The 13,357-nt window shown below is 38.7% G+C and overlaps 1 protein-coding gene across 4 annotated transcripts in view; it reads left to right on the top strand.

Moving 5' to 3' along the window:
• The window catches only part of PTPN11 (protein tyrosine phosphatase non-receptor type 11), an 80,208-nt gene that overhangs the window by 23,583 nt on the left and 43,268 nt on the right, over window positions 1-13,357 (top strand). For all 4 annotated transcript variants that reach the window (XM_082640160.1, XM_082640161.1, XM_082640163.1 and 1 more), the window contains exons 3-6: window positions 2,109-2,303; window positions 4,338-4,530; window positions 7,593-7,709; window positions 8,361-8,474. In XM_082640160.1, the coding sequence (XP_082496286.1) occupies window positions 2,109-2,303; window positions 4,338-4,530; window positions 7,593-7,709; window positions 8,361-8,474 (619 nt within the window). The remainder of the gene's footprint in view (window positions 1-2,108; window positions 2,304-4,337; window positions 4,531-7,592; window positions 7,710-8,360; window positions 8,475-13,357) is intronic.

Here is a 13,357-nt window from a genome sequence, read left to right as displayed (position 1 = left end):
TCATTTTTTTCTTCAAAATAAAATATAAAAAAAAAGCAAAATTTCCCTTTTTTCACCACCCTTCCTGCCGTTCTTCTCTTTGCCACAGAGACAGCTACTTTCTGAGTTTGGTGTATTTCTTTCTAGTTCATTAAAAAAAAAGTACAGGGCTTCTCTGGTGGCGCAGTGGTTGGAAGTCCGCCTGCCAATGCAGGGGACATGGGTTGCAGCCCTGGTCCGGGAGGATCCCGCATGCCGCGGGGCAACTAGGCCTGTGAGCCACAACTACTGACCCATGCACCGCAACTGCTGAAGCCCACGTGCCTGGAGCCGCTGCTGTGCGGTGGGAGAGGCCACCGCGGTGGGGGGCCTGCGCACCTCAGTGAAGAGTGGCCCCTGCTCGCCGCATCTGGAGAGGGCCCGCCCACAGCAACAAAGACCCAACGCAGACAAAAATAAATAAATAAAATAAATAGATTTATTTTAAAAAAGGACATATAATATAATAAGTAACATAACATAAAAGTAATATAATAATAAAATATATATGTATGTCTGTGGTCTGTATCATGAATAATGTATAATATTACTTGTGTGCATTCTGAAATTTTCATAAATGGTACATGCTGAGCATATCATTCTGCATTGTGCTTCTTTCATGCAATATCATGTTGTTTTTTGGCTGCGCTGTGTGGCTTGCAGGATCTTAGTTCCTCAACCAGGGATTGAACTTGGGCCCCTGCAGTGAAAGCGCTGAGTCCTAACCACTGGACTGCCAGGGAATTCCCAGTATCATGTTTTTGAGATCCATCTATGTTGCTTTATAGTCCATACCTGAAATATCTGTTTTTGTGATATGTTAAGTCAAGGTTAGAGATAGAAAGCTGAGGTGTTAAAATAGAATCAGGTGTAGCTGGAGGAGAGAGACCCAAAGTGCCTTTTTTACCCACTGGAAAAGATTGTAACCAAAAATTAGAAGTAGATATTGTTATTAACATTGTAGGACAATTTTTCTTACTTCGTTTCCATTTTCCTTTATCTTTAGTAGAAGTGTGTTTATATTTAACAGAGGCTTCATCAATAACACTATAGGGTCAGACTGAAAAATAAATATAGGTCAGTGATTACCATTTTGGGGTTGCCAGATCCCTTGGGTCCACAAAGATGATTACGGGTGTCCTTGAGATGTACTTAGTAGTACAGAAAACCAAATGGAAATCATCAAGCTGCCTAGGCTAAGTAAAATACCAAGTTTTAGAAACTTTTGGCCAGTGTTGTCAATTCATTGGGTTGACATACTAGCTATCTCACTTTGGAAACTCTGTTAATTATATGTCTTTAAAATGATTTTTAAAGATACAGTTATGTGTAGTATCTTAAGTGTATAGTGAGATAAGTTTTGACAAATGTGTTTATCAATGCAATGAGAACTCTAATCAAAATCTTAAGTATTTCTATCACCCTAGAAAGTTTCTTGGTGCTGGTTTCTATTCTCCCTCCCCCTAAGAGGCAACCACTCTTCTCTTTTTTATCCCCATTGACGAGCCTATTCTACAATGTCATATAAACGAAGTCATACAGTATATATTCTTTTGTGTCTGGCTTCTTAACGTAATGTTTTTGAGATTCACCTAAGTTGATTGTATATATCAGTGGTCCTCTCTCTTTTATTTAAATTTGCTGTGTGATATTTCATTGTATGAGTCTTTGTGTATCCATTTTGGCCATAAATATTTGACCTTTCAATTTTTTTCTACTACAAAAAGGCTGCAGTGAATATTCTTGTACAAGTCTTTTGGTAACCATGCAGTTTCATTCCTTTGGGGCAAAATACTAGGAGTGGGTTTACTGGATTATAAGGTAAATGTACGTTTAATTTTAGTGATATTTGTCTTGATTAATTGATGAGAAAACTGATTGCCACTTAATTATATGCAGAGCCCTTTGTGTTGAAATGGTTGACTGTGTGGTTATTTCACTCACTGCATTTGTTTAGGAAAAGTGTAAACTTGCACATTCCTTGGGTTTGTTCCAATGTTTAGGTGAAATCTGATGATGAACATGAGATCCATTTTTACTAGTAGCTCTTTATTTGGCTTTTTCCCCTCTTTTCTAATGGACTATTTTAGAAGAAATGGAGCTGTCACCCACATCAAGATTCAGAACACTGGTGATTACTATGACTTGTATGGAGGGGAGAAGTTTGCCACTTTGGCTGAGTTGGTCCAGTATTACATGGAACATCATGGGCAATTAAAAGAGAAGAATGGAGATGTTATTGAGCTCAAATACCCTCTGAACTGTGCAGATCCTACCTCTGAAAGGTCAGTTACATTTTCGTAACTGCAGAGTCTGCATCTCTCCCATGCCATAGGTGTGAGGTGAATGCATTATGGGGGTTTGACTTCTGTTTCTCAAACTGTAATCTTAAAAGTGTTACTCCAGTAAGGGCTTCCCTGGTGGAGCAGTGGTTGAGGGTCCGCCTGCCGATGCAGGGGACACGGGTTCGTGCCCCGGTCCGGGAAGATCCCACATGCCGCGGAGCGGCTGGGCCCGTGAGCCGTGGCCGCTGAGCCTGCGCGGCCAGAGCCTGTGCTCCGCAACGGGAGAGGCCACAACAGTGAGAGGCCCGCATAAGTGTTACTAAAGTAAGAGTAATAGGATCAGATTATTCTCAGAGAGGCCTTTTCTTGCAAAAGCTTCAGTCAGTGTTACTTACACTCGTTCTACAGAAGTCTCAGACTATTCCTGTATATACTTGATGCACGCAATAATTTTAAGATTATTGACCTTGAGCGTTATTGAACTTTGAGCGTTAGGAGAGGAAAACAAATGATAATGGGAACACCAAAATAGCAGTTCCCTGTAGTAGCTTCTGACCAGCTCTTCAGCAGTGCCACCAACAGATGTCAGTTTAAGCTCAGAAGTGGGAAAGCAGAGAACTCGGGTCAGATTTTTCATCAGTTCTTTTATGTTATATCCACGAATGTGTGAGAATGACCCTAATTAGAGGGAATCGTATTATTTCAGAGATCTTTCCCCAGTGTTGGAACTAAGCTGATGAAAGCTGGGGCTTGACTTAACTTGCGTTGATTTTATTGGTTTTCTGCATTCCCAGTCTCTTCTCTCTGACTCAGTACCAAATCAGGGTCTCTTAATTCGGTTTGAATATTTTCTGTCTTCAAGTAGGTTTCTTCTACTTACACCTTCATGTCACTGGTATTTTATGCTGATAATTTGTTTTCCAGCCAAATTATTAAGCAAAAGGCTGTCAGCCAACTCTGTGCAGTTTATTTAATTTTACTCTGTTCAGTTGAGGGTAGATGAAAACTACCTCGAAGTATATTCCTTTAGTGTTGAGCCATTAACACTATGTGCTGTGATCATGCTTGTTTCCTCACCAAGATCTTGAGGGAAAAAGCCACATTATTAATATGACTATGTTAAGATGTTTTCTATAGTAACTTAGAGTAGCAGTGTTTCAAAGTCTGACCTCAGACGGCCTACATTAGGACTCTGGTGTGCTGGTTAAAAATGCAGATTGCTGGGCTCCATTCAGACTTAGCGTATTGGTATCTCTCATTGTGAGGCATGGGAATTCACATTTTTAGCAAAATCCCTTGCCTCTACTCCAAGTCTTACGTGCATTAAAATTTGAAATGATAACCCAGTAGATAGTCCAAAGATGATGACAGCAAACTTGGAGGCTATTGAAGTATAGATTGGAAATCTGGAAAAGCTTGGAATGCTTGAACTAATTTATAATGAAGATCCTTTTTAATGTAGTGTTTGCATGCCAAAGCAAGGGCAAACATTCAAATGATTTTCTGTCGCTACCATAACTCTCTATTATAACCTCTTTAAATGACTGTAATTAAATAGTTGGTCCTTTTAGCGTTTGGCAGTGGAGAAATGACAAACTGCCTTTTTAAAAGATGGGGGATTTAAAAGAAAATAGGAAAGATTGAGGATATTTGCCTCCAAATGATTGTGGGCTCATTTAAGGAGTTTAATGTTCATTCTTTTTTTTTTTTTTTTTTTTTTTGGCCGCACCACGTGATTTGTGGGATTTTAGTTCCCTGACCAGGGACTGATCCCGGGCCATGCCAGTGAAAGCCCGGAATCCTAACCACTAGGCCACCAGGGAACTCCCCTAATGATCACTCTTAATATCTTTGTCATTTTTCCTGCCTGCTTTGGGATGCAAATTCTGTCTTATGTGGAATGGATCAATCTCTTGGAGGAACGTGCCTGTTTTTAATTGTGTTGAGTAGAGGTGACTATGTATGGTAGTTTTGTGAAAGAATGTTGTGAACGCATGGCAGAACTCAATTGATTTTTCATTAAAAAAAATTTAGGTGGTTTCATGGACATCTGTCTGGGAAAGAAGCAGAGAAATTATTAACTGAGAAAGGAAAACATGGTAGCTTTCTTGTGCGGGAGAGCCAGAGCCACCCTGGAGATTTTGTTCTCTCTGTCCGAACCGGAGATGACAAAGGGGAGAGCAATGACGGCAAGTCTAAAGTGACCCACGTTATGATCCGCTGTCAGGTAAAACCCGGATTGAACTGTGGGTCTGGCGAAACATCATCTTTCGGTGGTTTTTCTGCTGGGAGAAGACCGACACCATTACTTCCAAAGTCATTTAGTTAAGGGCTTCTACACTTTTAGTACCTTGTTAATTATAACTGTTTCATCATTTCCGAACTTTATTAAATTACTTATTTCCTCTCTATCTCTGGCAGATTAAGTCATGCCTCAGTACGTCACCTTCTTCCCTGCAGTCTTTTTTTTTTCCTTTGGCTGCATCACGCAGCTTATAGGATCTTAGTTCCCCGACCAGGGATTGAACCCGAACCCTCGGCAGTGAAAGCACGGAGTCCTAACCACTGGACCGCCAGGGAATTCCCAGCCCTGCAGTATCTCAATCTGTGCTTGGTTACAGCTGGAGTCTGCCTCTGTCTCAATTTCTAAAGTGATGGCCTCAGCTTCTCCCTTGGGTCAGCACAGTCTAGCCTGTGACTACATGTACTTTCACATTATAGAATTCTGGTTAAGGCTGGGAGAACTGAACTCACCATTTCTTGTTTTTAATGCGATGGCTAGACCAAGGAGGTTGGTTCTTGGTCAACTACATCAAACTTTGTTTTGACATAGTTTCCTAAATAGCAACTGTCTATTCACTTATTGCTTCGGTTTTTCAATAAGATTAAAAAAAAAACCCAAAAAACCCTGCTTTATTGAGATATAATTCACACACCATACTATTCACCCTTTTAAAGTGGACAATTTGGTGGTTTTTAGTATATTCACAAATTATGCAGCCAACAACGTTAATTCCAGAACCTTTTCATCACCCCAAAAAGAAACCCTGGGTTCATTACCAGTCCCTCCCCATTTTCCCCCTCCCCCCAGCTCTTGGCAACCACTAACCTCTTTGTTTCAATGGATTTGCCTATTTTGTATATTTTATGTAGATGGAATCATGTAATATGTGGCCTTTTGTGACTGACTTCTTTTACTTAGAATGTTTTTCAAGGTTTATCCATGTTATAGCATGTGTCAGTAAACTCTTTATTGGCAAACATTTTGTTGTATGGATATATACCACATTTTGTTTATCCATTAAAAAATTAATGGGCATTTTGGCCCATTAATTTTTATGAATAATGCTGCTATGAACATTTATGTACATTTATGTATTTATCATTTTGTGATATTCTCTTCGATGAGACATCATGTTCATATTTTCTTTTAATTTATAGTTTCCTTTAGTTCTTTGAATATATTTATACTAGCTGGTTTAAAGTCTTTGTCTGGGCTCTCTCAAGGACAGTTTCTGTTGAATGCTTCCCACCCTCCCCCCCACCCCCAAGTACGGACCATATTTTCTTGTTTCTTTGCATGTCTCATAAGTTTTTGTTGGAAACTAGGCATTTTAAATAATATAATATAAATCCTTTGCCCTCCTTTCTGAGGCAGCATTATTTGTTGTTGCTACTTTTTATTGTTCCTGTAGTTGTTGTTGCTGTTTGTATGTTCAGTGACTCTCCTGTCTTTGTCTTGTGTGGCCACTGAAGTCTTTGCTTGGGTAGCTTAGTGATCAGTTAATGATTGAACAGAGATTTCCTTAAATGCCTTGAAACATTGAATCTCCCAGCCTTTGCCAGGGAGGCTCTGTGTGTGTGTGTGTGTGTGTGTGTGTGTGTGTGTGTTGGGGCACGACTGCCTTCAGTGCTCTGGCACCTTAAAACTCTGCCTTAGCCTTCACTTCCTACTTGCACAGAACCTCAGGATCAGCTAGAGGTAAAGATTAGGGCCTTTTTGGATCTTTCCTGGACTTCACACAGCCATGCACAGGCACATGCACATGTCCTTCTAGATTCTCAAGGATATGTTGGAGGTTTTCAGAGCCCCCTGTGGATGATGTCTGGATTTTCCTTTTAAGTTTTTGATCAATCTCTTATTTGCTCTGACTGGTATTGCTGCCTTAGGCCACTGTGATATTAAACAATTGCTGCTAATTGTTTTTGGGAGATCCCCTGAAGGCAGGCTGAGTAAGCTGTAAGTCAATCAAATAAAGACAAGCTCTGAAAATAAGGCTTTCCCAGGGAGCTGCTAAACAGACCAGACAGTGATCATTGTCTAGGGATAGGTCTGGAAAGAGCTCCAAATCCATCTGTCTACTCCAGTTATGCTAAGCTGCTTTGTTTTCACAGCTACTGTGGTTACGAGACTATTGGTTTTCAAGGCTACCAAGAAGCTGGGGAGAGGTAGGTGGGAATAGGGCAAGTTAAAAGGCCACAATTTGTTGTTCTCATCAAGGTTCAATCTTTTTCTTGAATAAATGCCCCTTGAACTTTATTGGTTAATTTTCAGAGTTCTGGAAAAGTTGATGACAATTTTTGCCAGGGTTCTTGTTACTTTTGTGAAAGAGCAGATTTTCAGAGGTCCTTACTCTGTCATTCTGAAAGTGCTGCTTCCCCCCTCGCTCGATTTATTTTTAAATAAAAGGTCATACCCAAATATCTTCATGTATCATTTCTAGGGTTTTGTATTTTCTAAGTTTAACCATTTTCCTGTTGTTTTCCTGAAACAGCCTATTCTGGTCTCCTTGTCAGAAAAAATTTCCTGGTCTCTGTTTATAATTTCCCTTTTAAATTTTCATTAGAAGATGAAAGTAAAGGCTTGTATATTGGGTTTCAGTGCTGCCTCACCAGCCTTAGAGTTTGTTGTGTTTCGGAGAGAAGTAGTTCTTTATCTTCTGTTCAGCAGCCTTGTGTATAGTCACTTAGCCTAGAGTATAAGTAAATAGTAAATATGGTTTTTCTTTTTTTTTTTCTAGCTATTTAGTGAACCTATGAGAGAGAAACTTTTTTGTGGCCTAGTTAATGTTGGATACTTATTTAGGGTTTCTCACACCTCACCATGAACTCTTTTACATTGGATCTGCTTCTCCATTTTCATCATCTTTGTTGCTTCCCTTTCTTTGTGCTCTTACAGCTCTTCAGTCTTTCCATTATTGGGGGAGAGTTAGTCTCTGTACTTGAGTTGGGAAAAACAGTAATTTAACATAAAGGTCATGAACATAATTTTTTTTTTGGTCTTGAAAGGAACTGAAATATGATGTTGGTGGAGGAGAACGGTTTGACTCTTTGACAGATCTTGTGGAGCATTACAAGAAGAATCCTATGGTAGAAACATTGGGCACAGTACTACAACTCAAGCAGGTAAGCATTTTGGAAAGCTAAACTCCCCCTCCTTATAGAGTTTAAGAAGTCCGAACATAGAATATTCCAAACAGACAGAAGTAGAATAGTGTCGTGAACCTCCGTGTACCCATCACCCAGCTTCAATTACGATCAACTCATCAAATCTTATTTCATTTATTACTCCACTCACTACCTTCTTCTTGTAGTATTTGGAAACAAATTGTAGATATTACATCATTTTCATGATTATCTCCATATGTAATTCTAAAAGGCCTTATGGAGTTTTTAAAGCAACGTTTTTATCAAATTTTCATTGTAGATGCACCTTTGGTTACCTTTAGGTGATCATACCTTTACATTTTAGAGTTATTGCTGTTTCAAAGCTCACACTTATTACTTAGTGGCAAATGATACCATCTCTAACATTGTGGTCTATTTATAAAGAAAAATAGGTTTGAATTTATATCAGCAAAGTGTGTGGAGATTGAAGAAAGATATATTTCCTGAAAGAACAGAAAGGAAAGTGAAACTCTGTTTGAAAACTTTACTGTGAACTTCCTGTCCTTGCCTCTATGAACACCAACATAGAAGTCTTTTTTTTTTTTTTTGCATTAACGCTTTTTTCTGTAATACTTTCTTCATTTCACACCAACCGCTGAATTTGATTAGCCCCTCAACACAACTCGTATCAATGCTGCTGAAATAGAAAGTCGGGTTCGAGAACTAAGCAAATTAGCTGAGACCACAGATAAAGTCAAACAAGGCTTTTGGGAAGAATTTGAGGTAAGTTATTAAAAAAATTTTTTTTACATGATTTATTAGATCCTGTTCTTAATGGAAGAGAAGTTGGTTTCACGTTTGGGATTGGATCTGAAAGGCTCGGATCTGCGTCCTTTCTTAATTTGGCCATTGATTGACATGGAACAAGTTGCTGAGGGGGCTTTTTCAAATAGAGCTGCATTATGTTCTGGGAGAAGGGAGTTGGCAGTTAATATTAAATGGATGAGCCAGTAGCTCCATTTGGGTCTTCTGGTTTGGACCGCTGGCAAAACCCCAGAAAAAGAAAAGAATCTAATTCTTCGGAAGATTTCCAGCGTTGGCTGGGGTCTTTAGAAAGAATCTATAGCTTTACTGCTGTGAATAAGTGAAAGACAGTTATCTCATGGTGGCTTTAATCTGGGAGTTGAAATTTATATCTTTGAGAGGTTAAGTGAACTGATTTCTTTCCTGAAACCAGCTTGGGTAGGAGAATGTCCCCAGTGGGAGTGGGCTGTGTTCCTGTTGCACTGAAGTTTGTCACCTGCCAACTCATTGTAATCTTATTCTCTCCGTTATCATCCCTGTGACAGAAAACTTGGTCAAAAACAATTTTGTGTGTGTGTGTGCCATATTTACCTTCAGAGTTATTCTTAGCATGTAGCACAGTGCCTGGTACACAGCAGAAACTCCATAAATGTTTGTTGAATGAGTATTTACATTTAGCTAATATTTATGTTATTTTATTAATATTACTCTGTTTATGGGAATGATTATTCCATACTTTTTGTAGGACTTTAGAATTCATAAATATTTGTGGAATGAATGAACAAATGAATGGCCACATGAAGCCCTTTTAACCACAGTATGTCAGATCAACTTGGTGAGATATTATTTCCATTTTACAGACGAGGAGCCTCAGACTCAGGGAGGTTAAGTAAATTGTCCAACTTCTGTACCACAAATATTGATTGAATTGCAGCACTGAGGATGTGTACAGAATAGAACAGTCATGGTCATTGCTGAACATTGCTAACCAGGGACTTGACCTCACACTTATTCTTTTATACCAGCATTGGGTTAGTCACCAAAGACACTATGGTGAACAAGATGGACAGGGTTTCGTCTTTAAGGAGCTTTGAGTTGAGAGAGGGATAAGTACAGAAATTTTAGAAATCTTACATCAAAATTTGAATGAAAAGCTAAAAACTTTTTATTATGCAAAATTTCAAATATATACAGAAGCAGATTGAATTGTATAATTATAGCAATATATACCTGTCACTCAGCATTAACAATTGTTGATATCTGGCCAGTCTTTTTATTTATTTTTTATTTTTTATAAATTAATTTAATTAATTTAATTAATTTATTTTTGGCTGCGTTGGGTCTTCGTTGCTGTGCGTGGGCTTTCTCTAGTTGTGGCGAGCAGGGGCTACTCTTTGTTGCGGTGTGTGGGCTTCTCGTTGCGGTGGCTTCTCTTGTTGTGGAGCACGGGCTCTAGAGCACAGGTTCAAAAGTTGTGGTACCTGGGCTTAGTTGCTCCGCAGCATGTGGGATCTTCCTGGACCAGGGATCGCACCTGTGTCCCCTGCATTGGCAGGCAGATTCTTAACCGCTGCACCACCAGGGAAGCCCCTGGCCAGTCTTTTTAAACTATACCCCACTTAACTCCCCCAGCCCTGGCTTATCTTAAAGCAAATCCCAGATGTTATTTCATCTGTAACTATTTCATTAAAAAAAAATTATAACCAGAATATCATTATCACTCCTAAAACTATTAACAATAATTTCTTAATATTAACACATATCAGTCACTGTTCACATTTTCTTGATACACACATACACACACACACACTTGCAGATTGTTTGAATTGGGAAGTGTTTTTTCCCCACTTGATTATGAAAAAAATTTGAATTTAAAATAGATTTGTAAAAAGAACCCCCATGTACCATTATCAGTTTCACCAGTTACCCCAGATATCACATGAAATATCATAAATATTTCAGTATTCATGGAATTCTTAAAAAATTAACCAAAACACTACTACCACATCTGAAAAAAGATAATAAAAATTCATCAAATAGCTAGTCATTGTTCCAATTAGACTAGTTGTCTTTTTTTTTTAATTTGTTTGTTGTTGGATAATTTTTCAAATAAGTTCCCCATGGATCTCTGTTTTTAAACTCTGTTTTTTTGTTTTGTTTTGTTTTGCCATGAGGCTTGTGGGATCTTAGTTCCCCAATCAGGGATCGAACCTGGGCCCTTGGCAGTGAAAGTGCAGTCCTAACCACAAGACTGCCAGGGAATTCCCACTGTTTTTAAAATCTTAAGCCTCTTTATATTCTTACTCTCCTTTCAGCCTCTCTATTCCATCCTTTCCCCCTCCCTTCCTTTCTCTTCCACTCCCTTTTCTTCTCACTCTGTATTAGTCCATTCAGCTGATATAACAAGATACCATAGACTGGGTGGCTATACACAACTGAAATATATTTCTCAGAGTTCTCCGAATTCTGGAGTTCTGGAGGCTGGATCTGAGATCATGGTGCCAGTATGGTCCGGTGAGGGTCCTCTTCCAGATTGGCAACTTCTCGTTGTATTCCCTCCTGACAGAAGGAGTGAGGGAGCTCTGTGGGCCTTCTGTATGAGGACACTAATCCCATTCATGAGGGCTCCACCCTCATGACCTAATCACTTCCCAAAAGCCTTACCTTCTAATACCATCACCTTGGGCATTAGGATTTCAACATAGGAATTATGGGGAGACACAAACATTTAGACCATAGGACCCTATTTTTTGTTACTGTTTTTGTTATTGGAGAAAGCAGGTCCTTTGTCCAGAGAGTTACTTACGATCTGGATTTTTCTGAGTGTGTCTCTGTGGTGGATTTTAACACCTTTCTCCCCTGTATTTCTTGTAAGTTGATCTATCTAGACAATTTGTTAGATCCAGTTTTTCTTTGGCAAGACTGCATATGAGATGGTGTGTCAGGAGGTGCTTATGTCCTGTTGCTTCTCTTTTTATTTTCTAAGCAGCAACTGGTAATTATTGCCTAGATCCATTCACTTATAAGGTGTGTAATAACTTTATCATTTGTCATTATTAGCTGGAATATTTCTATAAAGATAAGCTTTTTGTCACCAAGGCAGGATATATGCTTGATTCTTTCCTGTTTACTAAGTAGTTTTAAAAATAGCGTTCTCCAGGGCTTCCCTGGTGGCACAGTGGTTGAGAGTCCGCCTGCCGATGCAGGGGACACGGGGGCCCGGTCCGGGAAGATCCCACATGCCGCGGAGCGGCTTGGCCCGTGAGCCATGGCCGCTGAGCCTGCGCATCCGGAGCCTGTGCTCCGCAATGGGAGAGGCCACAACAGTGAGAGGCCCGCGTACCGCAAAATAAATAAATAAATAAATAAATAAAAATAGTGTTCTCCAAAAAAATTTTTTTTATCAATATGTACTCATGGGTTTTTTAAACATATTTAGTGTGCTTCTGTCTATGGCATTTATCATTTCTGTTGCTCAAATTATTTTAGCTTTGACCAGTGGGAGCTTCTGCAAGCTGGCTTCTACTCCTTCCTATACAACTCTGGTGGTTTTTGCTAGATTCCTTACTTTCTGGTGTAATAAGTTGTTACAGTGTAATACATTTCCCATGTCAGAACTGGAATCAGTCATTTCTCCAAGGAGTGAGTTAGCTTTTCTCTCATTTTCCTCCCTTTCTTCCTTCCTTCTCTTCCTTTCCTGGGAAGTGGTATTTAGAGACTACAGTCTGGGAGCCAGAAGTGTTTATTGTGGTCAGGTTGGTTATTTCCTTCTCAGTGGGTGGAGCTAGAAAAAATTGTTTTCTTGAAATAAATTATGAGTCCAAATGATACTTCCAATTCAAATTTAGGACTCAGACTAATAAGACTTCCGCTACCCCCAATAATATCATTACTGAAAACAGTTTAATTTTTTTTCCAGCTTTTATTTTTTAATCCTTAGGGTAGATCCTTCAGAGATGTATAGTCAAATTACTGTGCTTTCAACTCATTTGTAATAGTTCTTCTCTATGTGGTTATATACTAACTGGATATACAACTAGGTTGTTTCATTTTATGTTTGGATTTCAGAAATTTCTTTCTATAAAATTTTATTTACAATTATATAAAATATTACCTTTGATTCTAAAGTCAAATATAAAAAGTACATTCAAAGAAGTTTATCTTCTATCCCTGTCTTTTCATCCTTATATTTATAGCCATTTAAAAAAAAGTTGAAGTCTATCATTACCTTTCAAAAAGTATAAGCAAATATATATCTGTAAATTCATAACCCATCCTTTCATGGATAAATAGTAGCATAATTGTACATACTTTTTTCCAACTTCTTTTTTTTATTACATTGGAGATCACTCCACAGTAGTATCTACAGATAGTCTTCATTCATTTTTACTGCACAGTACTCCACTGTGTGGATGTACCATAGTTTATTCAACCTATTGATGAGCATTTGGCTAGTTTCCAAATATATTACAAAGAAGATACAATGGATAGCCTTGTGCATGCATATTTTTCTCTTTTCGCTGATTATTGTTAATATTAACATTTTTTGATATTCTGTGTTAAAAAAAGTGATGATTGTTACTCATCTTTAACTTTTTTTTTTTTTTTTTTTGGCCGGGCCGTGTGGCTTGCGGGATCTCAGTTCCCAATCAGGGATTGAACCCAGGCCACAGCAGTGAAAGCGCCGAAACCTAACCAACTACACCACCAGGGAACCCCCTACTCATCTTTAATTTTTATTATATATCCTACATAATTTTGGTTAGCATATTTAAAGTCTGAAAAGTATTTTTAATTAAAATTAAAAGATATCAAACCTTTGTGGTAAATATAAGAAGTGAGCTAGGGGCTTCCCTGGTGGT

Source organism: Mesoplodon mirus, assembly GCF_964341445.2.
Source record: "Mesoplodon mirus genome assembly, chromosome: 13".
Taxonomy (NCBI): Eukaryota; Metazoa; Chordata; class Mammalia; order Artiodactyla; family Ziphiidae; genus Mesoplodon; species Mesoplodon mirus.
The sequence above is the reverse complement of the archived record's forward strand: the minus strand, read 5'-3'. Positions and strand labels throughout refer to the sequence as shown.